Source organism: Canis aureus, chromosome X (genome assembly GCF_053574225.1).
Source record: "Canis aureus isolate CA01 chromosome X, VMU_Caureus_v.1.0, whole genome shotgun sequence".
In the NCBI taxonomy this organism is placed as follows: Eukaryota; Metazoa; Chordata; class Mammalia; order Carnivora; family Canidae; genus Canis; species Canis aureus.
The window spans coordinates 119050736-119076112 of NC_135649.1; the positions used below are offsets into that span (position 1 = coordinate 119050736).

General features: G+C 53.7%; 1 protein-coding gene across 1 annotated transcript in view; it reads left to right on the forward strand.

Moving 5' to 3' along the window:
• The window catches only part of ANOS1 (anosmin 1), a 187382-nt gene that overhangs the window by 157075 nt on the left and 4930 nt on the right, over nucleotides 1-25377 (forward strand). The window contains exons 9-13 of the mRNA XM_077888262.1: nucleotides 5843-5989; nucleotides 19221-19315; nucleotides 22877-23048; nucleotides 23208-23422; nucleotides 25154-25295. Coding sequence (XP_077744388.1) covers nucleotides 5843-5989; nucleotides 19221-19315; nucleotides 22877-23048; nucleotides 23208-23422; nucleotides 25154-25295 — 771 coding nt within the window. The remainder of the gene's footprint in view (nucleotides 1-5842; nucleotides 5990-19220; nucleotides 19316-22876; nucleotides 23049-23207; nucleotides 23423-25153; nucleotides 25296-25377) is intronic.

Genomic DNA, 25377 nt, shown 5'->3' on the forward strand with positions numbered 1-25377 from the left:
TCATGGTTCCCCCCACTCATGGTTCCGCCCAGTCACGTTCTCCCCTCCTCAAAGCCCCTTTCCCGCTCATGGTTCCTCCCACTCATGGTTCCACCTCCTCATGACCCCTCCCGCCCCTGGTCCCTTCCGCTCATGGTTCCCCCTAATCACGGTTCCACCCACTTATGTTCTCTCTTCCTCATGGTCCTTCCCGCCCCTGGTCCCGCCCTCCTGGTCCTTCCTTGTCATTGTCCTGGGACCCTACCGACGGCCTCTCCTATGCCTGCTCTCTCCTGCCCTTGGTCCCTCCTGCTCATGGTTCCCCCCACTCATGGTTCCACCTCCTCCTGGCCCCTCCCGCCCCTGGTCCTCCCGCTCATGGTTCTCCCCCACTCATGGTTCCACCCAGTCACATTCTCTCCTCCTCATGGTCCCTCCCACTCATGGTTCCCCCCACTCATGGTTCCACCTCCTCATGGCCCCTCCCGCCCCTGGTCCTCCCACTCATGGTTCCCCCCACTCATGGTTCCGCCCAGTCACGTTCTCTCCTCCTCATGGTCCCTCCCGCTCATGGTTCCCCCCCTCATGGTTCCACCTCTTCCTGGCCCCTCCCGCCCCTGGTCCTCCCACTCATGGTTCCCCCCACTCATGGTTCCGCCCAGTCACGTTCTCTCCTCCTCATGGTCCCTCCCGCTCATGGTTCCCCCCTCATGTTTCCACCTCTTCAAGGCCCCTCCCACCCCTGGTCCTCTCGCTCATGGTTCCCCCCACTCATGGTTCCGCCCAGTCACATTCTCTCCTCCTCATGGTCCCTCCCGTTCATGGTCCGCCCCCGCCATGTTTCCACCTCGTCATGGCCCCTCCCGCCCCTGGTCCCTCCCGCTCATGGTTCCCCCCCTCATGGTTCCACCTCGTCAAGGCCCCTCCCGCCCCTGGTCCTCCCACTCATGGTTCCCCCCCCTCATGGTTCCCCCCCACTCATGGTTCCACCCAGTCACGTTCTCTCCTCCTCATGGTCCCTCCCACTCATGGTTCCCCCCACTCATGGTTCCACCTCCTCATGGCCCCTCCCGCCCCTGGTCCTCCCACTCATGGTTCCCCCCACTCATGGTTCCGCCCAGTCACGTTCTCTCCTCCTCATGGTCCCTCCCGCTCATGGTTCCCCCCCTCATGGTTCCACCTCTTCCTGGCCCCTCCCGCCCCTGGTCCTCCCACTCATGGTTCCCCCCACTCATGGTTCCGCCCAGTCACATTCTCTCCTCCTCATGGTCCCTCCCGTTCATGGTCCGCCACCGCCATGTTTCCACCTCGTCATGGCCCCTCCCGCCCCTGGTCCCTCCCGCTCATGGTTCCCCCCCTCATGGTTCCACCTCGTCAAGGCCCCTCCCGCCCCTGGTCCCTCCCTCTCATGGTTCCCCCCCTCATGGTTCCACCTCGTCAAGGCCCCTCCCGCCCCTGGTCCTCCCACTCATGGTTCCCCCCCTCATGGTTCCACCTCATCAAGGCCCCTCCCGCCCCTGGTCCCTCCCGCTCATGGTTCCCCCCCTCATGGTTCCACCTCGTCAAGGCCCCTCCCGCCCCTGGTCCCCGCCCCTCGTCCCGGTCCCTCCCATTGTCCCGGGACCGTAGGGTCGCCGTCCTACACCTGGTCCCACGCAGACGGAGCTGCCGCGGGGCTGTGCAGCCCGGTCGGGCTTTGTTCCAGGGCCTCGGCCGAGAAGCGAGCGCATGGGGTCGGTGGGGCGGCCGGCGGCCGAGCTTGGCGCCCGCGTGTAGGGGAGGAGCGTGGAGCTGCGTCGCCTGAAGCCGAGTGCAGGGCGGCCTCGTCCCTTCGAGGCGGCCACGGGTCCCCTGGCCGGAGCCGGGTCGCTGCTCTGTAACGCCAGGCAGACGCGTCCGTCCTTCCGCCCGCGCGGGCCCTCCCGAGGCCGGAGACCGCCCCTGCCCGCCGGGAAGAGCGTGTCCAGGAGGCAGGCGGGCGCGGGCACGCTCGGGGCACCGCCAGCCGCCCGCAGCTCCCCGTCGGGCCGGTGCTGAGCAGAGCGGCACTTTCTGCTCCGTCATCTTTGATCGTCACACGATGTCTCATCTGACCGATGGAGTCAGGGCAGCGGGCGCTGGGGGCTCAGCGGTGGAGCGTCTGCCTCGGGCTCTGCCGTGGTCCGGGCGGCGCCGGGGATCCAGTCCCCTGCCGGGCTCCCTGCTCCCGGGAGTCGGCCTCTCCCTGCCTCTGCCCCTGCTTGCGCTCTCCCCCTCCCACACTCTCTTTCTCTTTTATTTATTTTTTTTATATAAATTTTTATTTATTCATGATAGTCTCACACAGAGAGAGAGAGAGGCAGAGACACAGGCAGAGGGAGAAGCAGGCTCCATGCACCGGGAGTCCGACGTGGGACCCGATCCCGGGTCTCCAGGATCGCGCCCTGGGCCAAAGGCAGGCGCCAAACCGCTGCACCACCCAGGGATCCCTCTCTTTCTCTTTCAAATGAACAAACAAAATCTTTTTTAGAAGTCAACAACACTTACACCTAAGGGCCACCGGAGTCAGGACTAGCCGAAGCCTCTCATGTGGCTTCACAGAGGTGATGGAGGGAGCTAATATGTGAGGAGAGCAAAGCGCCGGTGACAGCGCACACCCTTTGGGTCCCGGCTGTGCTGGGAAGACTCGGGCTTCGCAGCGGATTAGGCCCCACGGACCTGCGCCTTGTCAGGCTCTCGGGTGCCCGCGCTGGGCTGCAGTCTCATCAGAGCAGCCGCTTGCCTCTTACGGGACCTGCACGTTGTCAGGCTCTCGGTGCCGCACTGGGCTGCGGTCTCATCAGAGCAGCCGCTCGCCTCTTACGGGACCTGCACGTTGTCAGGCTCTCGGTGCCGCACTGGGCTGCGGTCTCATCAGAGCAGCCGCTCGCCTCTTACGGGACCTGCGCCTTGTCAGGCTCTCGGGTGCCCACGCTGGGCTGCGGTCTCATCAGAGCTGCCGCTCGCCTCTTTCATGGACCAGCGCCTTGTCAGGCTCTCGGGTGCCCGTGCTGGGCTGTGGTCTCATCAGAGCAGCCACTTGCCTCTTACGGGACCTGCACGTTGTCAGGCTCTCGGGTGCCCGCACTGGGCTGCGGTCTCAGAGCAGCCGCTCGCCTCTTTCGGGACCTGCGCCTTGTCAGGCTCTCGGTGCCGCATTGAGCTGTGGTCTCATCAGAGCAGCCGCTCAGCCTCTTATGCGCACCTGCTCCTTGCCAGGCTCTCGGGTGCCCGCGCTGGGCTGTGGTCTCATCAGAGCAGCCGCTCAGCCTCTTATGCACACCTGCTCCTTGTCAGGCTCTCGGGTGCCCGCGCTGGGCTGCGGTCTCATCAGAGCATCCGCTGCCTCTTACAAGGACGCTGTGTATTCATCACAGACCAACCAGAAGTAAATGATCACAGCTTCGTCGTGCAGGCAAAGGACATGACCTTTCAGGGGCAAGAGGGGGGGGTGCCCGCCAGCATGTGAATCACTTTCTGAATTACATTTCTCCAGGCCTGCGGGCTCCTCAGCGTCTCTGCAGCCACAGGCTGAACGTTCATTACGTTCTATAAACGCGCCCCTCGAAGGACGAGCGACATAGCAGCCTTGGCTGGAAAGGCAGCTTGGTTTTCTGGAGGTCGGAGGAGCATCTGCAGGGCTGTCGCAGGGCCGATGCTTCACATTGCTGCCTGCACCTTGGGTGTTCCTCGAGCTCTGCAGACGACACTTGGCATGCAGACAGATACACGCAGAACCTCTTAATCTATAAAGTTTATCAGTTTTGACATTTGGAAAAATAGCCTACTCTCTCCGTTCTCTTACCTTTGGGACTTTATTGCACGTTTATTTACCACTCAAAGTGCAGGGCTCCCCCTTACTGCGAGGGCCACGCTCCTAGGCCTGAGGCTTGAGCCCCTCTGTCCTTTCCATGCAGCGAGCGTCTGCAGCACTACACATTCATGCATTTCAGCCCTGACACACAGAAAACTACATCCAACGTGTATGGAATGAAAAATAGTTTCTGCGGGACATCCCAGGAAATACGAAAATAAAATTTGCATAGAGATTAAACGTAGTATCTAAACCTTATCTTGAGTATCCGCTGGCGAATTCTCAAAGCCACAGATCTTTCAAGGGATTATTGGAAGCACACATGGGCTTGTGAAAATCTCAGTCCTTAGGCAGCCAGTTAACGCGTGCTTGAGGTGTGCACAGCAGGAGTTCATGGCGAACTCAGGAGAGCGATGACTTTGGGATGAGAGCCTAAGAGGGGGACACCCCCCGGGTGTGGATGGTGTCAAAGGGGGACACCCCCCAGTGTGGATGGTGTCAGTGGGGAACACCCCCTGGCATGGATGGTGTCAGAGGGGGACCCAGGCCATGGCTGCAGTCGAGCTCCCGGAGAGGCCAAGCAGGCCTGCACACAGCAGTGTGCACACAGCAGCGGGGTTCCCCCGGGCCCCCCGGGACCCACCCGAGTCCCCTGCGGAGCCAGGTTCTCCCCTTGGCGCAGCTCCTGGAGAAGAGCCCAGTGGCTCCAGAGCCAAGGGACTCATATGCTCCAGTCAGCGCTCCCCCCCCGCCCCCCACAGGGCTGAGCGCCAGGGTCCTGAATCCAGATGTGCTCACCCCACACGGTGCCTTCCCTAGGCTCCCAGCGCTCATGCTCTGGCGGCAGCAGCCAAGCCCAGGGAACAAGACCCAACGCTGGGAAACCACGGGTGTAGTGAGGCTGTTTGCTTCTGTGCCTCCCGGGACATCGTCCCCGAGGACAGCAGCTGGGGCCCCGCAGAGGTCAGGGGTCGTCAGGGCTCGGACAGGGGGCAGCACTGCAAGCTGCACTGACAGAGCCTGGCGCGCGCTGACCAGGGACCCAGCAGGTGTCAGGAACTGGGAATGGCATGAAGGGGACAGGCACAGCCACGTGAGGGCCGCACGACACAAACCACAGTAGAGGCAGAGCCAGATGGTGACGGGAGGTGGCCTCGGCCAAGCGCGAGGATTTCAAGTTTGGATTCCTGGGTTCAGGGGAATGCTTCCTGGTGTTTTCTCTGAGTGCAGCTCTTCTCTGCGTCCCGTTGCATGTGGGGCGGCATGTGAGGGGTGGGGTCGTCTGAATCCCATTTACAGTCCTTGTTGCAGTAAGTGTGCGGTGGAGACAGAGTTACAGTGACGGTGGGGAGAGCAGCACCGAGTCCGCAGACGACTCGGCCTCGCCGTCCCTAGAGCATCGCCTTGCCTACTACAAATGTCCTATCCTCTCTGCTAACTCGTTGCCACAGACACTCTTAGGCAATTCCTCCAGAGAACAGGCAACAGTGGGCTGGGAGCCACAAACACGTCCCTACCCCCCACTGTGCTCCCTCGTCTACCGACGTGCGGGATCACCTGCACCTGCCTGCTGCTTTCGCAAGAGCCCCGGGCCCAAGAGCTTCGTCTCTGTGGCCCCGGGCTCGCTGCCGGGCACCTAGGAGGTCTCACCGGGGACTGACAGGAAAGAACGAGTGAGCGCATGAACGAAGGCAGCCTTCAGGCCTAAAGCCTCATCTGAAGTATCATCGAGGTGCATTTGCTGACGTGATACTTCAGGTGCGAGTCAACACAGCAAAGTGCCCATTTAGGGGACCTTGTGGCGGCTGGGAGCGTAGAACTGCCGGCACATCTGTGCAAAGCTCTGTGGTTTCCAGGCCACGTGGTATCTTCATATCATTTCGTTTACTCTCTTCACAACTTTTTTAAAAAACCTATCATGAGAAACCGTATCCGTACGTCTGGTTTAACCCAGAGCCTCCCCGAAGGGTGAATGTGTACTGATTGCCCGTTACCTTGACCAGCGAATCACAATGTCGTACTTTGTTGCAGAAGAGCACGTCGGAAAATCCAGAAAGAGCCCGACGCACATACAGCCCCCTTTCCAGAGACGACGGCCCGCTCGCCTCCTGGAAATCGGAGCCCCCTTCTATCAAGACAACCAACTGCAGGTGAAGGTCTACTGGAAAAAGACCGAAGGTGCGCACACGCTCTCCTCGCTGGCGGCTGCCTTAAGTAGCCCGCTGACCCCGCGCTGCTAGTGCGAACTCAAGGTCGCGCCACGGGGTTGACTTGTTTTTTTTTTTTTTTTAAGATTTATTTATTTTAGAGATAACATGGGGGGGGCAGAGCGGGAGGGAGAGAGAACGAATGTCAAGCAGACTTCGTGCTGAGTGCGGAGCCCAGTGCCCTGTCGGATCCCACAACCCTGAGATCACGACCCGAGGCAAAACCGAGAGTCAGATGCGCGACCGACAGATGCACGCAGGCGCCCGCCACGGTGTTAATATTAAGGAAAATATCACCCGAACGAGACACTTAAAACACTTCGGTCCTCTCGTGGTTGCAGTTAAATGTCTTGCTGTTGTGCACTGTGAGGGGCCCGGCCCTTGTTTTCCAGGAGCCAGTCATCGGTCAGCGCGTGGCATCCTGTCACCTCAGGGATGTCGGCCTGTCTTCACAGGCACGCTGCTGCTGTGGCCTCTGGGGCACATATCACCCCCGACGAGCGGGGGCCTTTCGGTCGTTAGAGCGCCCAGAGCTTTGGAAGACAGAGCTTTGCGCCAGCTGACATTCCCACGGGCAGGGCACGACCATCCTGGGGCGCCCCCCACCCGCTCCCCGCCTTGCGGAACTCCCATCTTCCTGAGCTTGCTGCCTCTTGACAGCCGTGCGTTGTCTGAACGTGCGTCTTCGCCCCGCGGGCTGTCCTGCAAGCGTCCCTTACGCATCGAGGGTATGAGTCACCTGCGGGGTCCCTGTGTGACCAACACTTGCCTTCCTTCCTTCTCAGTGGCTCTCAGGTCTAGAGGGGGTCGATTCATCATCTTGTCTCCTTTAGGTGACCGCTCCCTGGGCCCCGGTGGAGAGTCTTTGCTTCTCCAGGGTCACACGGGTCCTCCCGTCGTCCCCTAGAAGGCAGTGTTGCACCTTTCTCTCTCGGGCTGACTTCCGCCTGGAGCTGACTTTAGTTATAGGGGTCACTGTCCTTTTATTCTTGTTTCCCTCCCGATCTCCAGCTGACAGAGCATCATTATGTAAAAAGCACTCTTTCCTGGGGCGCCCGGGTGGCTCAGCTGGCTGAGCATCTGACTCTGGATTTTGGCTCAGGCCCTGATCTCAGGGTTTGGGATCAAGCCTTGCATCAGGCTCTGCACTCACCAGGGTGTCTGCTCCAGACCTTCTCTTCCTGTCTCTGGCCCTCCCCACCTGTGCTCACTCTCTCTCTCTCAAGAAAATACGTATTTTTTTTTTATTTTATAATTTAAAAATTATAAAAATGACTCTTTCGCCCAAGCTCTGGTCTGCTACCCTGGCCCTAAATCAACAGTGCAGGCAGGTTACCTTTTTAACTTTCTGTGGCCTCTTATCTATTTTTCCAACTCTCTGGCATTACAACACTGCCTTAACCACCGTAGATTTGTAAATATCTTAAATCACAATCCTTCAGTTTTTTACTTCATTTTCAAATCCTCTAGACTCTTCTTGGCCCCTTGTAGTTTTACATCAGTGTGTGCATTAGTTTGTCAATTTCCACAAAAACCTCCCGAGATCTTTGTTGAAATGACAATCAGCCTCTCTGGTCATGACTAGAGAATTCGCATCTTCAAAATATGCACACTTATGTGTCAGTTTATTCGGGTTTTTAAGATTCTCTCTCAGCAGTGATTTACAATATATAAGGCAGAGGCATCGTACGATTTCATATCAATTTTCTAAAGTGTCTTTGATTATTTTGATCCCATTACGTACACGCACACGTTTTCTCAGTTTTATTTTCTGACTCTGGTTGTCACAGACATAAATACAGCCTCTCTTTATGCCTGGATGGTGGAGCCAGCTCTGTTGTCATGTTACCTTGCTCGTGACATTCCGTGCGATAGTCCTTTCCCGCTTGTCTGTAAAAGCAACCATGTGGCACGTAAATAATGCAAAGGTTATATTTTCCGCTCCAGACCTCTGACATTTCACGTGGCTCTCTTGCCTCAACGCTGGCTGTGGCGTTCAGCACAGGGTGGAGCGGGAGTGATCACTGCAGACGTGATGTGTTTTTATTTTTGACGCCTTCATTTCTGTTTCTTCAAAGCCGAATTAAACAGAAGCACTAGTTTCTGTCCTTCTTGGTTACTTGATCATTTACTAGTGATTCCAACTAATTATATGGAAACAAGGTAATGGTATTGATGGCTGAGAAAAGTCACCGTGGTGGACATCTGCAGGGAGTCACTATATGTAAAACACTGCACGCTTGCCAACTACTCTTTGAACCCCAATAACATAGAGTTTAAGAATACAGTCTTTAGTTTTTTTGAAGATTTTATTTATATATTCATGAGAGACACAGAGAGAGGCAGAGACGCAGGCAGAGAGGGAGAAGCGGGCGCCCGATGCGGGACTCGATCCTGGATCCCGGGATCACGCCCTGAGCCGCCCGGCGTCCTAGAATACAGTCTTTAAAAGGAGATGTATTTGGTTTCAAAGCCCAGGCGAACCGCTCGCCAAGTGTGTGATGTCGGGCAAGTCCCTCCCCACTCACACATCAGTGTCTCATCTGTAAAATGGCAATAGCGTGCCCATCTCACAGGGGCGGGGGGTGAAGTAATGGGATCTTTATGCGCGTGTGGATGGATACAAGCGTGTGCCAGTGTACACAGTTTTATATCCATGTGCGAATATCTGCTGCTCCTATTTCCCCAGCTGTATGGAGACAGAACTGACCCAGACCATCGCGCAGGTGCGCAACGTGATGGTTTCATACACCGAGCTCCTATGAAACGATTGGCGCAACAGGCCGCTGAGCACTTTATACCGGGCGTGCTAGGGGCCAGCTTTCTGCAGACACCCTTTAGCAGACGAACAAAATGCCGTGTGGATCTTTTTTCTTTTTTAAAGATTGTATTCATTTACTTGAGAATGAGAGAGAGCACGAGTGAGGAGAGGGGCAGAGGGAGAAGCAGACTCGCCCCTGAGCCGGGAGCCTGATGACACGGGACTCGATCCCAGGACCCTGAGGTCATGACCTGAGCCGAAGGCAGACACTCAACCGACGGAGCCACCCAGGCGCCCTGTCCCCTGCTGCTCTGAGCTAGTGTTCTTATCATGGATATGCATTGATTTTTATCGAATATTCTTCCTGAAAGTAATGAGAAGATCAATGACTTTTTCTCTCTTATTCTGTTAACATGATGAACTAAAGGGAAAATGATAGACTACCTCGTAGGCGTGCTGTGGGGCTTGGGTGGGAGCATGCGTACCGACGGTGGGGACGGCGTCTGGTAATCACCCCATAGGCGTCAGGGCTCTTACAGGGTTTCCTGCAGGTGGAAGGGTGACCGAAGCATAGAAGAGATGGGACTTTAAGAAGGATGGTGAGTGCCTCGTAGCTCTAGGACTGACCCTGTTCTCCTCCTCTGCAGACAACGGTGTAGGAACCTTTGGCAAACGTTCAAGGATTGAGTTTGCAGTATAGACGCGGTTAAGTCTAGGTACTGAGTTTGGCACCTGAAATGGGATGAACCATCGCTGCCCTCGCTCAGCAGCAGGAAATGGTCAGTGTTCCCACAGGGTGAGACTGCAGGGCGGGACGACCAAGGTCATGATGGTCTCAAAGATCGTGTGCGTGCGTGCGCGAGTGTACACGTACATGCGCTGCACATACACGTCACGGTCGGCCTAGAGCCCCGAGCCCAGCAGGGAGTTCTGTGGGAGAAACAGGAGCCACGGTTGGTGCAGTTACTGGGCCGTCGGGGTCTGCAGGTGGACGTCGACTCGCAGCAGATCCCACGGCCGCTGAGGTCCTGAGAACGCTCACGCTCTACCTCGAGTTTTGTCTTTTTTCCCCAAAAGCCCCCTGGGCTACATTACATCCACACACCATTTCCCCTTTGATTTTAAATCTGAAAGCCAAACGAGCATATCCCACCCGGAGCTTCGCGGGGCCAGAGCCTCCGAGGAGGAGACCGGGAGCTCGGGGGCCCAGCGCTCACCACGGCGGCGGCGCGTGCTCCACACATGCTCTAGATTGTTCTCCCCCCTGAAGCGCGTTAGGCAGGCCCCGTGTGACCTGCAGAACCCAAACCACGGTTCCCCCAGAACTTTCTGAAGCAAGTGCTGTTCATAATTATCACAAACCTAGGAAAGGAGGTGCCTTTTAAGTCAACACACAGTCCTCATGCGAATTCTGCTCAGAATGTGAATACGGCATCTCTTCCTGTCCCGGAGCAGGACGCTTTGGCTGCCTTTTGTAAACTTTTTGACTCTGTAAAAACCCTCCATTGTGTGCACCCTATGCAACGTGGTAAGACCCATTTCAAGTGGTGATAAAAAGTCTGTGACACAAGTAGCTGAATTGATTATTGACTTGTAACTAATGTTCACCAGCGGATACACTGATTTGAAACCTAAAAAAAAAAAAAAAAAACACACAAAACCCGAACGCTTGTGACAAATGAGAGTAGACGAGAATCTTGTTCACTGATCGAGACAAAATTATAAGTAGAAATTGGTTTCGAGATATGTCACATTTCCTAAAAAGCGAGGGTGGCCAGCATGTTGGTTTTGGAGCTAGGAGCTCAAAAGCACCAATCTGTTCATTTCCCTTGAAATTTTCCAAAGAGAGAGCTTCAAGTTTTTTGTTATTATTTTGACACAGCATATAATTCTGTAGAGAAATGACTCAAACATCATATAATAGGCCAACTTAGTGTCTATGGTAGCTGGGGTATAATAGTGAAGGCTCTGGAAAGAAGTAAGTATCCTCAACACTGATTTTGTAGAACCATCATTCTTCTAAAAGGTACAGTTCATTTAATTAATTAGTAATTTTATTATTCTTAGCTCATGTAATTAATTAGTGATTTTATTATTCTGCAGACATCAGTTCACTTTTACTGTGTGACAGCAGAATCCACAATTGATTCTTTTAAGCTTTCGGGTTTAGACTTAGTATTTGCGCTCCAAAAATATTTAAAAATTAGCTCAGAGAGAGAGAGAGAGAGAATATACTTTGAGGAGAAATGCCTTCTGTGTAGTAGGTGTTCAAAATTACTCTTTTTACAAAATTGTCCAAAATCAGAAAATCTGTCTGACCAAAGCATTTTTTTTTTTGACAAATATAGAGACCAAGGCACTACTTCCTGAAAGGAAGTCATTTAACTAACATTTATTGACGACCTACTACGTACCAGGTGGTATTTCTGCCGTTTGAGATGCCGCGAAGATCAGAAACTGCTGCCCTAGGGAGCTGGCATTTTCTGATGCCCTTGCCGGTGTGCGTGCCCCGCCACCAGCGTTGTGACTTTCTGTCCTTTGCTAGGCAGTGGCGCTCCAAGATGGCCTTTCTCCGAGCTCTGATTTCAATCACCCCAGAATTTAGAGATTAACATTTAATTTAAAAATTTGCGGCCCTGGGGTGCCCGGGTGGCACAGTCACTTGGGTGTCCAACTCTTGGTTTGGCCTCACGTCACGATCTAAGGGTCCTGGGACCGAGCACCATGTCCGGCTCTATGCTCAGCGGGAGTCTGCTCGAGGGGGTCTCCCTCTCCTCCTTCAGCTTCACCCACTCATGCTCTCTAAGATCAATAAATCCTAAAACATTTATTTCTTGTAGCCTTTAATTATGCCAGACACTGTGAGTTAGATGTATTTTAGAAACAAAAAAACATCTCCTTTTTGAAGCATAGTTGAAGCGTCCTGAAAGTAAATTTCAACATTTAAAAATACTTCTCAAGGACTTACTGACTTATTTGCAGAAGGAAAAACTTAAGTTCAAGAACCAGAGCAGCACAAGGCATTTAGCCTAGAATTTTCATATGTGTCCCCTTAGCAAACATTTGATTGAATGATGCTGTTTTTAATATTCTAGCTAATGCTGGGATCCTGAGGTCCTAAGTACAGGCTTGAGGGATTTTCGTAATTGTCAAGATGAAGCTAAAGACAAGATATTTGTATAAATGAGTTACGTGGACACAGTTTAGCTAGCATAGCATAGCGTGGGTGTTTTACGCTCTGGGATCTTTTTTTTTTTTTTTTTTTATGATAGTCATACAGAGAGAGAGAGAGAGGCAGAGACACAGGCAGAGGGAGAAGCAGGCTCCATGCACAGGGAGCCCGACGTGGGATTCGATCCCGGGTCTCCAGGATCGCGCCCTGGGCCAAAGGCAGGCGCCAAACCGCTGTGCCACCCAGGGATCCCCCGCTCTGGGGATCTTGAGAAATAACCAGTATCATTAACAGACAGTGTTCTGTACTCTCAGGGGTACAGTTTAGTGATTCAGCAATTCTGTAGGGACGTGAATTGGTGCTTCCGTATTTTATTTTCATCCCAGCGCGGTTAACGTGCACTGTCATAGTAGTGTCTGACGACAGTATAGTGATCCTACAAGTCTGTGTACTCCTCAGTGCTCGTGATGGGTGCGCTCTGCATCCCCATCACCGAGTTAACCGCCTCCCCCGCTGCCCCCCTCTGGTAACCACCAGTTTTCCTCCGTAAAGAGCCTGTTTCATGGTTTGTCTCTGTCTCTTTCCCTGTACTTGTTACTTTTGTTCCTTAAATTCCACATATGAGTGAAATCCTATGGTATTTGTCCTTCTCTGACCGACTCTTCCACCAGTGCTGTTGCAGATGGCAAGATTTCATTCTTTTTTCTAGCTGAGTAATATTCCACGGTATATACACACATTCCACATCTTCTTTATCCATTCATCAGCTGACGGACACTTGGGCTGCTTCCATAACTGGGCTATTTTAAATAATGCTGCTGTAAACATAGGGGTGCGGGGATCCCCGGGTGGCGCAGCGGTTTAGCGCCTGCCTTTGGCCCGGGGCGTGATCCTGGAGACCCAGGATCGAATCCCACGTCGGGCTCCCAGTGCATGGAGCCTGCTTCTCCCTCTGCCTATGTCTCTGCCTCTGTGTGTGTGTGTGTGACTATCATAAATAAATAAAAACTAAAAAAAAAAAAAAAAACACAGGGGTGCGTACAGCTTTCCAAATTAGTGTTTTTCTGTTCTTTGGGTAAACGCCTAGTACTGGAATTACTGGATCACGGGGTAGGTAGTTTTATTTTTAAATTTTTGAACAACCTCCATACTGTTCTCCATGGTGGCTGCAGCACTTTGCGTTCCCACCAACACCGCATGAGGGTTCCTTTTTGTCCACATCCTCACCAACACTGGTCTCCTCTGTTCTTTAGCCATTCTGACAGCCATTCTCTTTAATTTAGAGGTGACGGGAGACGTGGTATTTCATAGTTTTGATTTGCATTTCCCTGGTGTTGAGCATCTTTTCATGTGTCTGTTGGCATCTGTATGTCTTCTTTGGAGAAATGTCTGTTCATATCTTCTGCACATTTTTTAATTGGGTTTTTTGGGTTTTTGGTGTTCAGTTGTATCCGTTCTTTATATATTTTGGATACTAACCCTTTACTGGATATGTCATTTGTAAATATCCTGTCCTGGGCAGCCCAGGTGGCCCAGCGGTTTAGCTCTGCCTTCAGCCCAGAGCATGATCCTGGAGACCCAGGATCGAGTCCCACGTCAGGCTCCCTGCATGGAGCCTGCTTCTCCCTCTGCCTGGGTCTCTGCCTCTCTCTCTCTCTCTCTCTCTCTCTCTCGTCTCTTGTGAATAAATAAATAATCTTTTTTTAAAGATTTTTTCAAAAAAAAAATAAATAGATAAATAGATAGATAGATAGATAGATAAATAAATAAATAAATAAATAAATAAATAAATAAATATATATCCTGTCTCATTCGGGATATCCATAGCCTGTCTTTCGGTTGTTGATTATTTCCTGCACTGTACAAAAGGTTTTATTTTGATGAAGTCCCAATAATTTATTTTTGCTTTTGTTTCCCCCGTCTCAGGAGACTTATCTAGAAAAATGTTGCTAGGGCTCATGTCAGAGACATTACTGTCTGTGCTCCCTTGGAGGATTTTTATGGTTACAGGTCTCACAGTGAGGTCTTTAGTCCATTTTGAGTTTATATTGGTGTAAGATGTAAGAAGGGGGTCCTGGTTTATTCTTCTGTGTGTACCTGTTCAGTTCTCCCAAAACCATCTGTTGGAGAGATGTTTTCATTAATTACTCTTGCCTCCTTTGGGAAAGATTAATGACCATATAATCACGGGTTTATTTCTGGGTTCCCTCCATTCTGTTCCACTGATTTACGTGTGTGTTTTAACGGCCGTACCATACCATCTTGATGACTACAGCTTTGTAGGGTATCTTGACATCCGGGATTTTGATACCTCCCATTTTGTTCCTCTTCTTCAAGATTGCTTTGGCTCTTCAGAGTCTTTTGCGGCTCCATATAAATGTTAGGATTGTTTGTTCTAGCTCTATGAAAAATGCTGTTGCTATTTGGATAGGGATTGCATTGAATGCGTAGGTTGCTTTGGGTAGAATGGGCATTTTAATAATATTTGTTCCTCCAACCCACGAGCAGGGAATATCCTTCCATCTCGTTGTGTCATCTGTAGTTTTTTTCTTTCTTTTGAGTAAGCTCCATGCCCAACTCGGGACTTGACCCTGATATCAGAAGTCCCATGCTCTGCCATCCAGGCACCCCTTCAGTTTCTCTCATCAATGTTTTATCGTTTTCAGAGTACATGTCTTTTACTTTCTTGATTAAGCTTATTGCTAGGTATTTTATTATTTTTAGTGCAATTGTAAATGGAGTTGTTTTCTTAATTTCTCTGCTATGGCAGTCTTGGTGTATAGAGATGCAACAGATCTCTGGATATTGGTTTGGTATCTTCTGATTTTATAGAATTAATCAGTTTTATTAGTTCTGGGGGGGGAATTTTAGGCTTATCTATATACAGTATCATGTCGTCTGCAAATAGTGAAAGCTTTACTTCTTCCTTCCCAGCGTGGATGTGTTTTATTTCTTTTTCTTGTCTGATTGCCGTGGCTTTGACTTCCACTATTATGCTGAATAACAGTGGGGAGAGTGGACATCCTTGTCTTAGTTCTGAGCATAGGAGAAAAGCTCCGTTTTTCACCATTGAGTGTAACATTGGCTGTGGGTTTTTCATAGATGGCCTTTATTATGCTGAGGTGTATTCCCTCTAAACCTACTTTGTTGAGGGTTTTTATCACGAACAGATGTTGTACTTTGTCAAATGCTTTTTTTACATCTCTTGAAATGATCATGTGGCTTTTGTCCTTCCTCTTGTTGATGCGATATATCTCATTGATTGACTTGCAAATACTGAACCACCCGTGTATCCCAGGAATAAATCCTACTTGATGATGGAGAATGCTTTTGTGAATGTACTGCTGGATTGGATTTGCTGATATTTTGCTGAAGATTTTTGCATCCATCTTCATCAGGGATTTTGGCCTATCGTCCCCTTTTTTGTAGTGTCTTTATCTGGCTTTGGTAACAGGGTAATGCTGGCATTATACAACGAATTTGGAAGCTTTCCTTCTACTCTTTGGAATAGTTTGAGAAGAACAGGTGTTAACTCTTCTTTAAATGTTTGGTAGAATTTGCCTCTGAAGCCACCTGGTCCTGGACTTGTGTTTGTTGGGAGTTTGATTATTATTACTGATTCAGTTTCCTTTCTGATAATCAATCTGTTCAAATTTTGTATTTCTTCCGGATTTAGTTTTAGGAGGTATGTTTCTAGGAACTTATCCACTTCTTCTAGGCTGTCCAGTTTGTTGGCATATAATTTTTCATAATATTCTCTTATAATCCTTTCTATCAGTGGTGTTGGTTGTTATTATTCCTCTTTCACATATGATTTTATTTGAATCCTCTCTCTTTTTTATGAATCTGGCTAAAGGTATATCAATTTGGTTGATATTTTCAAAGAACCAGCTCCCGGATTCATTGCTCTGTTCTATTGTTCTTTTAGTTTCTGTTTCATGTATTTCTGCTCTAATCGTTTTTATTTCCTTCCTTCCTTCTGCTGGTTTGGGTTTTCTTTGTTCTTCTTGTTCTAGCTTCTTTAGGTATAAGGTTAGAGCTTTTTCTTGCTTCTTGAAGTAGGCCTGTATTACTGTAAGCTTCTTAGAATAGCTTTTAATGCATTCCAAAGATTTTGAGCCGTGTGTTTTCATTTTCATTTGTCTCCATGTATTTTTGGTTTCCTCTTTGATTTCACAGGTGACCAGATTATTATTTAGTAGTACGTTATGTAACCTCCATATATTTGTGTTCTTTCTGGATTTTTTTTTCTTGTGGTTGATTTTAGTTTCATAATGATATAGTTGAAGAGCTGCACAGTAGGACTTCAATCTTTTTGAATTTGTTGAGACTTGTTTTGTGGCCTAACGTGGGATCTACTGTGGAAAATGCCCCACATGCACTTGAAAAGAATGTATTCTGCTTGAGGATGGAATGTTCTAAATCTCTCAGATTCATCTGGTCCAATGTGTCATTCAGAGCCTCTGTTTCTTTGTTGATTTTCTGTTTGCGTGGTCTGTCCATTGATGTAAGTGGGATGTTAAAGTCCCCTATTATTATTGTATTATTATCAATTAGTTCCTTCTGGTTTGTTATTAAGTGCTTTATGTATTTGCGTGCTCCCTTGTGGGTGCCTAAGTAACCACAATGCTTATATCTTTGTTGGATTGTTTCCTTTATGGTAACATAGTGTCTCCCTTTGTCTGTTACTGTCTTTGGTTTAAAGTGTGTTTTGTCATATAAGTATTGCTACTCAGCTTTTTTTTTTTTCACTTCCATTTGCATGATAAATGCCTTTCCATCTCCTCACATTCAATGTGCAGGTGTCTTTAGGTCTGAAATAAGTCTTTTGCAGACAGCATATGGATGGGTCTTGCTTTTTTTAAAATTCAGCCTGTCACCCTGTTTCTTTTGATTGGGACATTTAGTCCATTTACATTCACAGTGATTATTGATAGACAGGTATGTACTTACTGCAATTTGGCTATTTGTTTTACAATTGTTTTTGTAGTTCTTTTTTTTTCCTTTTTGCCCTCTTCTCTACATCTCCTCTTAAAAGCAGTGGCCTTACAATGGGTCCTATAGCGCCCTGCTGTGCACTGTCTCCTGTTCCCCAGGACCCAGCAGTTCAGGGGTGTCCCTTGTGTGTGTCGTGTGCGCCCTACTGTTGTGGTTGAGCTGCGTTGGCCTTCCGTCCAGTCATCTGCAAGGGCTCTCTCTGCCTGTTGTGAGCTGCAGTGTTAATGGGCCGGTCTGGGGCATGTTGGCCTTGAGGTGGGTGCGACCAGCATTCTCCAGAGCTGCAGGAGCACAGAACTAGGGGCCACTGTCTGTGTTGTCCCCTGAGCGGCTTGTGTTGGTGGCGGGGTCTGCAGTCCATGTGGGTCCCCAGCCCACTGCTAGGGCTGCAGTCAAACTGCCTGTTTTCCCCTCTTCCCAGCGACAGGCATCACTTTGGGGTGATGGGCATTTGGGGTTACCAGGGTTTGTGAGGCCTCCTGCAGGAGGGACATGTGGCTTCAGGGCGTGAGCCTGCAGCACAGCAGCACTGTCAGCGAGCTAGGTGGAGAGTATTTGTGCTGCACTGGTCGGGCAGGTGTCTGTGAATCCGCAGGGGGAGGGGGCGGTGCCTGCCACTTGGAGAAATTTCCCAAAGATCCCTGCCTCTCCAGCACACATTCCAAGATTAATAAACATGTCTCCCTGCGGTGTAGCTCAGGCATTTTTTCGATGCCTGCTTCTGTGCTGCAGAATCTCGCGGGGCTATTTGTGGTGTTGTCTCTCTAAGGGTGGGGACTTGGGAACTCAGTTTTCTCTTACCCCCTAGCTCTGCAGAGTCCCGCCCACTGGTTTTTAAGTTCCAGGTGTTAAGCCCCAGTGACTGTAAGAGCTTGTGATGTTGTGCCCATCTGGTGTTCAAAGCCAGATGTTGTGGGGCTTTGTGTGCCCTGTGTGGGTCCGCAGTGCCTTGGGGGCTGCAGTGAGGGTCCCCTCCTCCCTCTGTGGGGGCCCCACCCCATCTCCACCTTCTCCCCCCTCTGCCGTGGCCTCTGGTCTACATGTAGCTGTGGAGAGCCTGTCCAGCCTGCGTTCAGGTGGCTCTGGGTTATGGACACCGCCCCCTGCAGGGTGGTCTTGCTTATCCATGTGATGACGTGAGCTGGTGATGCTCCTACTGCGCCGGCCTCCCTGGAAGTGCGGGGATGGATGCAGTATCCACAGAGCTGGTCTGTGCAGACATGACGGGCCCCGGACTCGGACCAGGCAGCCTCCAGAGCTCGGGGGGCTGGGGCCGAAAGGGGGCGAGCAGGTGTCGCAGTCCGTGCCTCCTCTCAGGAAAACAGCCGTGCTGGACATGGGCCCCGGCTTCCTGGAGTCCCCGGTCCTCAGGGGCCCACCGGAGACCATGTACCGCTCCATGGCGGCAAACCCGACTCCATCCCGAGTGGGGAGCGCCCGCCCCACAGTGGGCAGGAGTCTGCCCCCTGGGGCCAGACTCCGCCCAGTGTGGTGGCCCTGAGCCACCGGCAGCTCTGCGTTTAAGTTGATTTCCGTGCACTCAGAATTTATCCTATACAGTATTTCAGGAGCTTCACAGGCACGAATGGCTAGGGCCAGCACGTGCGCAAGGTTGTGTCGGGTGGTGCTGGCCAGATGGCCTGCCGCAGCCATCCACACTGCCCACGCCAACCTGCAGGCTTGTCCCCGCAATCCACACTGGCCACAGCCACCGACACTGCTCACGCCAGCCACCAGGCTTCGTCCTCATCTTCACTGAGGGTCAGATCCCCAGGGGAGGAGCCAGCCACTCTAGCCACACCTGTCCCCTTTGGAGATGCACCTGCCCCCTTACCTTCTGTGTTGTTCTGTGGCCAGAGTACCTTCCAGCATGAGGTATAGGCTGCCTCCGGGCCTCACGTGTGGCCAACGCAGCCGTGTTGGGTCCAGGCCCCCGAGAGCACTGCTGTGTGTGGCGGTGCCCAGAAGAGTGGTGCTTGAGGCCAGCGCGTGACTTCACGCAGCGACTTGGCACCCGTGTAGGCTGTAGATTCCTTCCCTGGGAAAGGATCCCACCACCTCTGGTGTGCACGGTGGGGCGTCTAGCAGGGGCTCCCTGCTCAGGCCCCCATGGGGATGGGGGGGCTGCGAGCCGCCCAGCCCAGGCCCATGCACTCACAGCAGGCCCCCTGCTGCACCCGGGCCGCCCGTGGCACCTGCCCTGGCCCTGGGGGAGGAGGGGCGGGGGCGGGAGGCTGCCAAGCGTCGAGCTTGTGTGCCCTGGCCTTGCAGATCCCAGCGTCAGCCGCTACCACGTGCACTGGCTCCCGGAGGCCTGCGCCCACAACCGGAGCTCCGCGCCAGGGACCGCTGCTGCCATCACCCAGGTGAGAGGTGACGGGCTCGGGTGGGAAAGGCGCGGACAGACATGCAGGGGTCTGACACTCGGATGCCTGGTTCCCAGAAATCGGGCGTCGACTAAATGCGAGGCGCGGAAGCAGAGGCGTCCTCCACCCCCAGGCCCTTCTCGCCACGCTTCCCGAGCTTGGGCCCCCGTGGGCCGGGCAGCTCCCCCAAGGCAAGGGCCAGCGGTTCCGGGGTGCCCAGGGCAGCGCACGGTTGCCTTGCGGGGGCTCGGGGGCTCCTCCGGGCTGGACGACAGCTCTGAATTATGTTCTCAATCTCGGCAGCGCAGCCTAAGGGAACGGTGCCCTGGGAGCCTCTGTGGGGCCCTGATGCTCGCTCAGCACCTTGTGGCCGGGGCATGGCAGCTCTTCCCTCTGCCAGACACGGTGCACCACCTTTTTTGTTTGTTTGTTTTTTTTAACATTTTATTTATTTATGCATGAGAGACACACAGAGAGAGAGAGAGAGGCAGAGACACAGGCAGAGGGAGAAGCAGGCTCCATGCCGGGAGCCCGACGCGGGACTCGATCCCGGGTCCCCAGGATCACGCTCTGGGCTGAAGGTGGCGCTAAACCGCTGAGCCACCGGGGCTGCCCAACACGTTTTTGATTCTTACTTTGAAGAGAACAGTAACCCCTTGGGGATGGTAACTCCATCAGCACTACTCCCTGAATTCTTTCAAATACTTGAGGTTCACGCGTGAATTAGAGAGTAGTGTCAACGGGCCAACAAAAAATGGTTTCGAGGGCAGAGAATCCTGCACAGTGTTGACGCCCGTGACGTGTGTGTGATGCAGCAGGACGGTCTCAAATATGCGAAGGCATGGCCCCAGCTGTGTAGTACGCTGACACATGATCTGTAAGTACATTTTTCTTTTGAGTATTTTCTAAAGCAACAAGTACAGTATTTTTAGAATCCTATCTGATCACATAACTCAGAGATAGTAAGATAAAACAAGTCAGTGGGTCCGCAGAAATACACTTTTTTACTGGATTTGACTTGTCTCAACTCATGCTCACCAACGCTGTTCCTTTTATTTTTCCACATGCTGTTTCCAAAGTTTGGAGACTTCATTAAAAAAAGAAAAAAGAGGGGATCCCTGGGTGGCTCAGCGGTTTAGCACCTGCCTTTGGCCCAGGGCGCGATCCTGGGGTCCCAGGATTGAGTCCCGCGTCGGGCTCCCAGCATGGAGCCTGCTTCTCCCTCGGCCTGTGTCTCTGCCCCTCTCTCTCTCTCTTTCTATGTCTATCATAAATAAATAAATCTTTAAAAAAAGAAAGAAAAGAAAAAGAAAAACAGAAAAAGAAACATTTTTGAAAAGGAAACCTACTCGAAAAGCACAGAAAAAAAGGAACAGAAGCAGGGTTTATTAAATTTTTTGTGGGCAGGGGTGAGGCTCCTAGTAGTTTTACCTGTGCATGCCTTGAAATCATATGAAATCTGGCTCATTTTCAGGGGCCCAGCCAACCTTTGGCTATCATCTTTAGAAACTCTCATAAGGTGAACATGTATGATGCGTCCCATAAACCTTTTTTTTTTAAGATTTTTTATTCATTTATTCATGAGAGACACACAGAGAGAGGTGGAGACACAGGCTGAGGGAGAAGCAGGCCCCAAGCAGGGAGCCCCATGAGGGACTCGATCCCAGGACCTCAGGACCACGCCCTGGGCTGAAGGCAGATGCTAAACCACTGAGCCACCCGGGCGTCCCGATGTGACCCATGGAAAGAAGAATCAGAAAGCGCTCCGCCAAAGGCTTAGACCTTGCTGATCTGCATTTTTAAACGACTTTCAGACCCATTTACTTTCTTTTTCTCTTGTTTTTTTTTATTGGGGTTTGATGTGCCAACATATAACACCCAGTGCTCATCCCGTCAGGTGCCCCCCGAGTGCCCGTCACCCCATCGCCCCGCCCTCCCCCTCCCCTTGTTCGTTTTCCAGAGTTAGGAGTCTCTCATGGTCCGTCTCCCTCTCTGGTATTTCCCACTCACGTTCTCGCCTTTCCCCTATACTCCCTTGCACTATTTCTGTATCCGGACCCACTTCTTTTCAAGCCCCGATGAGCACCAGCTACTTTACCTCTTGCTACAGATGGCCGCGCTCCCGGCCACGCGAACGCATTCTTGGAGCAGCTGCCAGGCGGTGCCCTTCGGGGCTCACGTGGGGTTGCAGTCTCTTCCCACGCAAAGCGCACATTCACTCCTGCGGGGCAGCACGCCGTCACCCAAGGGGACGCAGCAGGCCTGTGGCTCCCTGCTCGCACGCGGGTGGGCCCACTGCCCTGGCTCTGCTCCCCGCCTGGCACCTGGGTAAAGGGCCAGCAGCTCCCCCTGGTGCATTCTCGCGCCTCCCACTCCCACCGCGTGGCTCCCCGTGCACATCTGGAGGACTCCCAGTCTGCCAACCGCAGGGCTCCCCAGTGCACGTCCACACGGCTCCCACTCCACTAATCGCAGGGCTCCCCCATGCACATCTGCGTGACTCCCACTCCCCCAACCGCAGGGCTCCCCAGTGCATGTCCACAGGGCTCCCCTGTGTGTGTCTACACGGCTCCCACTCCATTAACCACAGAGCTCCCCAATGCACAAACCACAGAGCAGCTCCGCATGGCACGTCCACACGGCTCCCAGTCCACTAACCACAGAGCTCCCCAGTGCGCATCCCCACGGCTCCCGCTTGCGACTTCAGTGACCGGCGGAGTGTGCGGGCCTCGGCTTTTGCTGTAGTCCTCGGCCTGCTCCCCACCTCACGCACCCACGCTGCTGTCCGGCAGGGCCCCGTCCTGCACCCAGGGTGCCCGGGACAGAGGCGCCGTCTGCACCTTTCACACGAGTGGGTCAGGCTCGGATACGACCCCACACAGGGGAAGCAGGGCCGGTGAACGGAAAGGAAGCCTAGCTGCCCCGTCCTACGGCCCCGGCGGCAGTTCCCGGCAGTTCCCACGTCGCGCGTTGTGCCCCAGCCCCCTTCCTCCTTCCGCCCGCGCTCCGGGGCTCCCCGTGGCCGCGGTGCCTCGCCGGGACCAACAGCGGCCCTCCGGGACGAGGAGAGCGTGCGGTGCCAAGCATGGTCCTCCTTTTTCAAAAGGCAGACTCACCCGGGGCTAAGCCCGTGTCCCACTCACCCGGGGCTAAGCCCGTGTCCCACTCACACGGGGGCTAAGCCCGTGTCCCACTCACGGGGGCTAGGCCCGTGTCCCACTCACGTGGGGGGGAAGCCCCTGTCTCAGGGAAGCCTGAGCCCACCCCCTTTATTTTTGTATCAAAAATCAAATGAGTTTTGTGCCACCCCCCGCGTGGCTGGCCACTGGGACACGTGCCTGGACGCTCAGCGTCCTGGTCCAGAGCCCGTGCCCACAGCGGGGGGGCGGGGTGCTCAGGCCCGTAGCTCCTCACCACCTGCAGCGTGGCTCTGGTTCTCCGGAAAGCCACGCTGCACACGCCGCACCCGGGAAAGTGTCCCGGTGGGAACAGCGTGTCCCCTGCCAACGTGCAAGCCCCGGGTAGACTCGCTGCGAGCACGTGCTCTTTCTCTCGCTCTAGGAAAACTATATAATTCTTCAAGATCTAGCATTTTCCTGCAAATACAAGGTGACGGTCCAGCCGACCGGGCCCACGGGCCACCTGAAGGCCGAGACGGGCTTCTTCACGACGCCGCCCTGCTCTGCCCTGAAGGGGAAGAGCCCCAAGCCCGGGAGCTGCGCCGGCGACGCAGGTACCCAAGGACTTGCAGGTGCAGCCGGGGGTCCCCGTGTCCCTCCCGCGGGTTCGCCCCGTGGCCACACTGGGGGCCCGTGCCCTGCGCCCCGGGCCGGCGGTCGGGGTGGGGCCCCGGGGCCAGGGAGCGGCCTCAGCGACTCCTGCGCCCCCCCAGGTCCCCCGCCCAAGGTGCTGGCCAAGCCCGAGAACCTGTCCGCCTCGTTCGTGCTGCACGGGGCCAACGTCACGGCGCACTTCTCCTGGAGGGTGGCCCGCGGCGCGCAGCGGCCGCCCACCGGCTTCCAGGTGACCTGGGCCGAGGTGACCTCCGAGAGCAGGCACAACAGCCTGCCCAACAGCATCATCTCCCGCTCGCAGATCCTGCCGTCGGTACGTGCCCGCCGCCCTGCTCCAGGCCCCGCTGCGTCGGGGGCTCGGGCCACAGAGCCCCCCACGGAATGTGCTCCCCCCGGGACTCCCCCCAGCCCCCCATGGAGTCCCCCTCCACGGGGTAGTTCCCCAACTCCCCCCACGGAGCACCCCACGGAATGCGCCCCCCCGGAGGCCCCTCCACGGAGCTCCCCACGGAGCTCTTCCCCCCAGAGCTGCTCCCTCCACGGAGTGCTCCCCACGGAGCCCCCCCATGGAATGCTCCCCCCAGAGCTCCCTCCCGGAGCCCCCCCCACAGAGTGCGCCCCCCAGAACTACCCCCACGGAGCACCCACCCCCCAGCTCCCCCCATGGACCCTCCCACAAAGCCCCCCAAGCCCCCCTCCCCCCGCCACCGCAGACACTGACACATGGCAGGGCTGCTGTTGCAGGCTACACCCGCAGTCTCCCCAGTCGCCCCATGAACCCCACGTCCCCCTGGTCCAAGCCCGGAGCTGGGGGAAGGACGGCCACAAGGGGCCTGTTGTGTCCCCCCTTCCCCCCATGGATTTGGGCGCCGGCCCATAGCGAGCTGGCCTGGCCTGTCTTCCAGGCCGCTTAATTCCTTGGCTTCAAAAAACGCCCATGTGTGCGCCTTCACCCTCCCTCAAAATGCCCTTAGGGTATCCAACTCTGGCTCCAGAGGAAGAAAGACAAAAAGGGAAAAAAAACCCTTAAGTCCGGAAGGACAAATTCCTTGGAATTAGAAAGTACTTATTCTATGAATGTATTAGGTTTTATTGAATTTTGAGAAGAATGTGTTGGCATAAAAATAAACATTTTCAGCTATGGGCATTGACAGATATTGTGTTTTAAGGAAAACAGTTGGCTCGTTCACTGAAATTCGGATTATCAAGAATTCCCATCACAAGATGTGCAGATGAAAACTCTAAACCATGGGAAAGTCCTGCGTTAAGGACTAAAAACTGAAATCCCGACGGCGCCTGAGAACTGGCCCCTCGGCACCGCCTCGCTCTGCCAAGGGGCCCGGGCGGCCCGGCGCAGCACACGGCCACACGTGCGGCCCCACACTCACTCCCACAGCTCTCCCTGCTCACACCTGTTCTCCAGGCGCTCACCCCTGCAGCTCTGCGCTCACACCTGTTCTCGGGGCGCTCACCCCTGCAGCTCTGTGCTCACCCCTGCAGCTCTGCGCTCACACCTGTTCTCCGGGTGCTCACCCCTGCAGCTCTGTGCTCAACCCTGCAGCTCTGCGCTCACACCTGTTCTCTAGGCTCCTGCTGCTCTCCACGCACTCGCACCTGCTTTCCACGTGCTTACACGGGCTTTCCATGTGTTCTCACCTGCTACTCTGCATGCTCATACCTACTACTCTGCGTGCTCACACCTGCTGCTGTCCATGTGCTCACACTTCCTGCTCTCCACGCGCTCACACCTGCGACTCTATGCACACTTACACCTACTTGCCACGTGCTCCCCCGCTACTCTCCTTGTACTCAAGCCTGTTCTCTATGCACTCACACCTCCTACCCTCTGCAAGCTCACACCTATTATGCTCCGTGTGGCCACACCTGCTGTCCACACACTCAATCTATACTCTCCACATGCTCACACCTGCTTTCCACGTGCTCACACCTGGTCTCCACCGGGTAGTCACTCAGAGGATGTGTGCCCCTGTGCCTGTTGTTTCTGAAAGGTCACTGACGAGCATTTTTCTGTGTGATGCCCCAGGACCATAACGTCCTAACAGTGCCCAACCTGAGGCCGTCCACGCTGTACCGGCTGGAAGTGCAGGTGCTGACCGCGGGTGGCGAAGGGCCGGCCACCATCAAAACCTTCTGGACGCCCGACCTCACGCTGCCCTCAGGACACAGTGAGTGTGGGACCCACAGAGCCCATCATCTGCGTGCAACGCTAAGATCGCTGTGTTATCCCAGAGAACGGAGTTCTCTCAG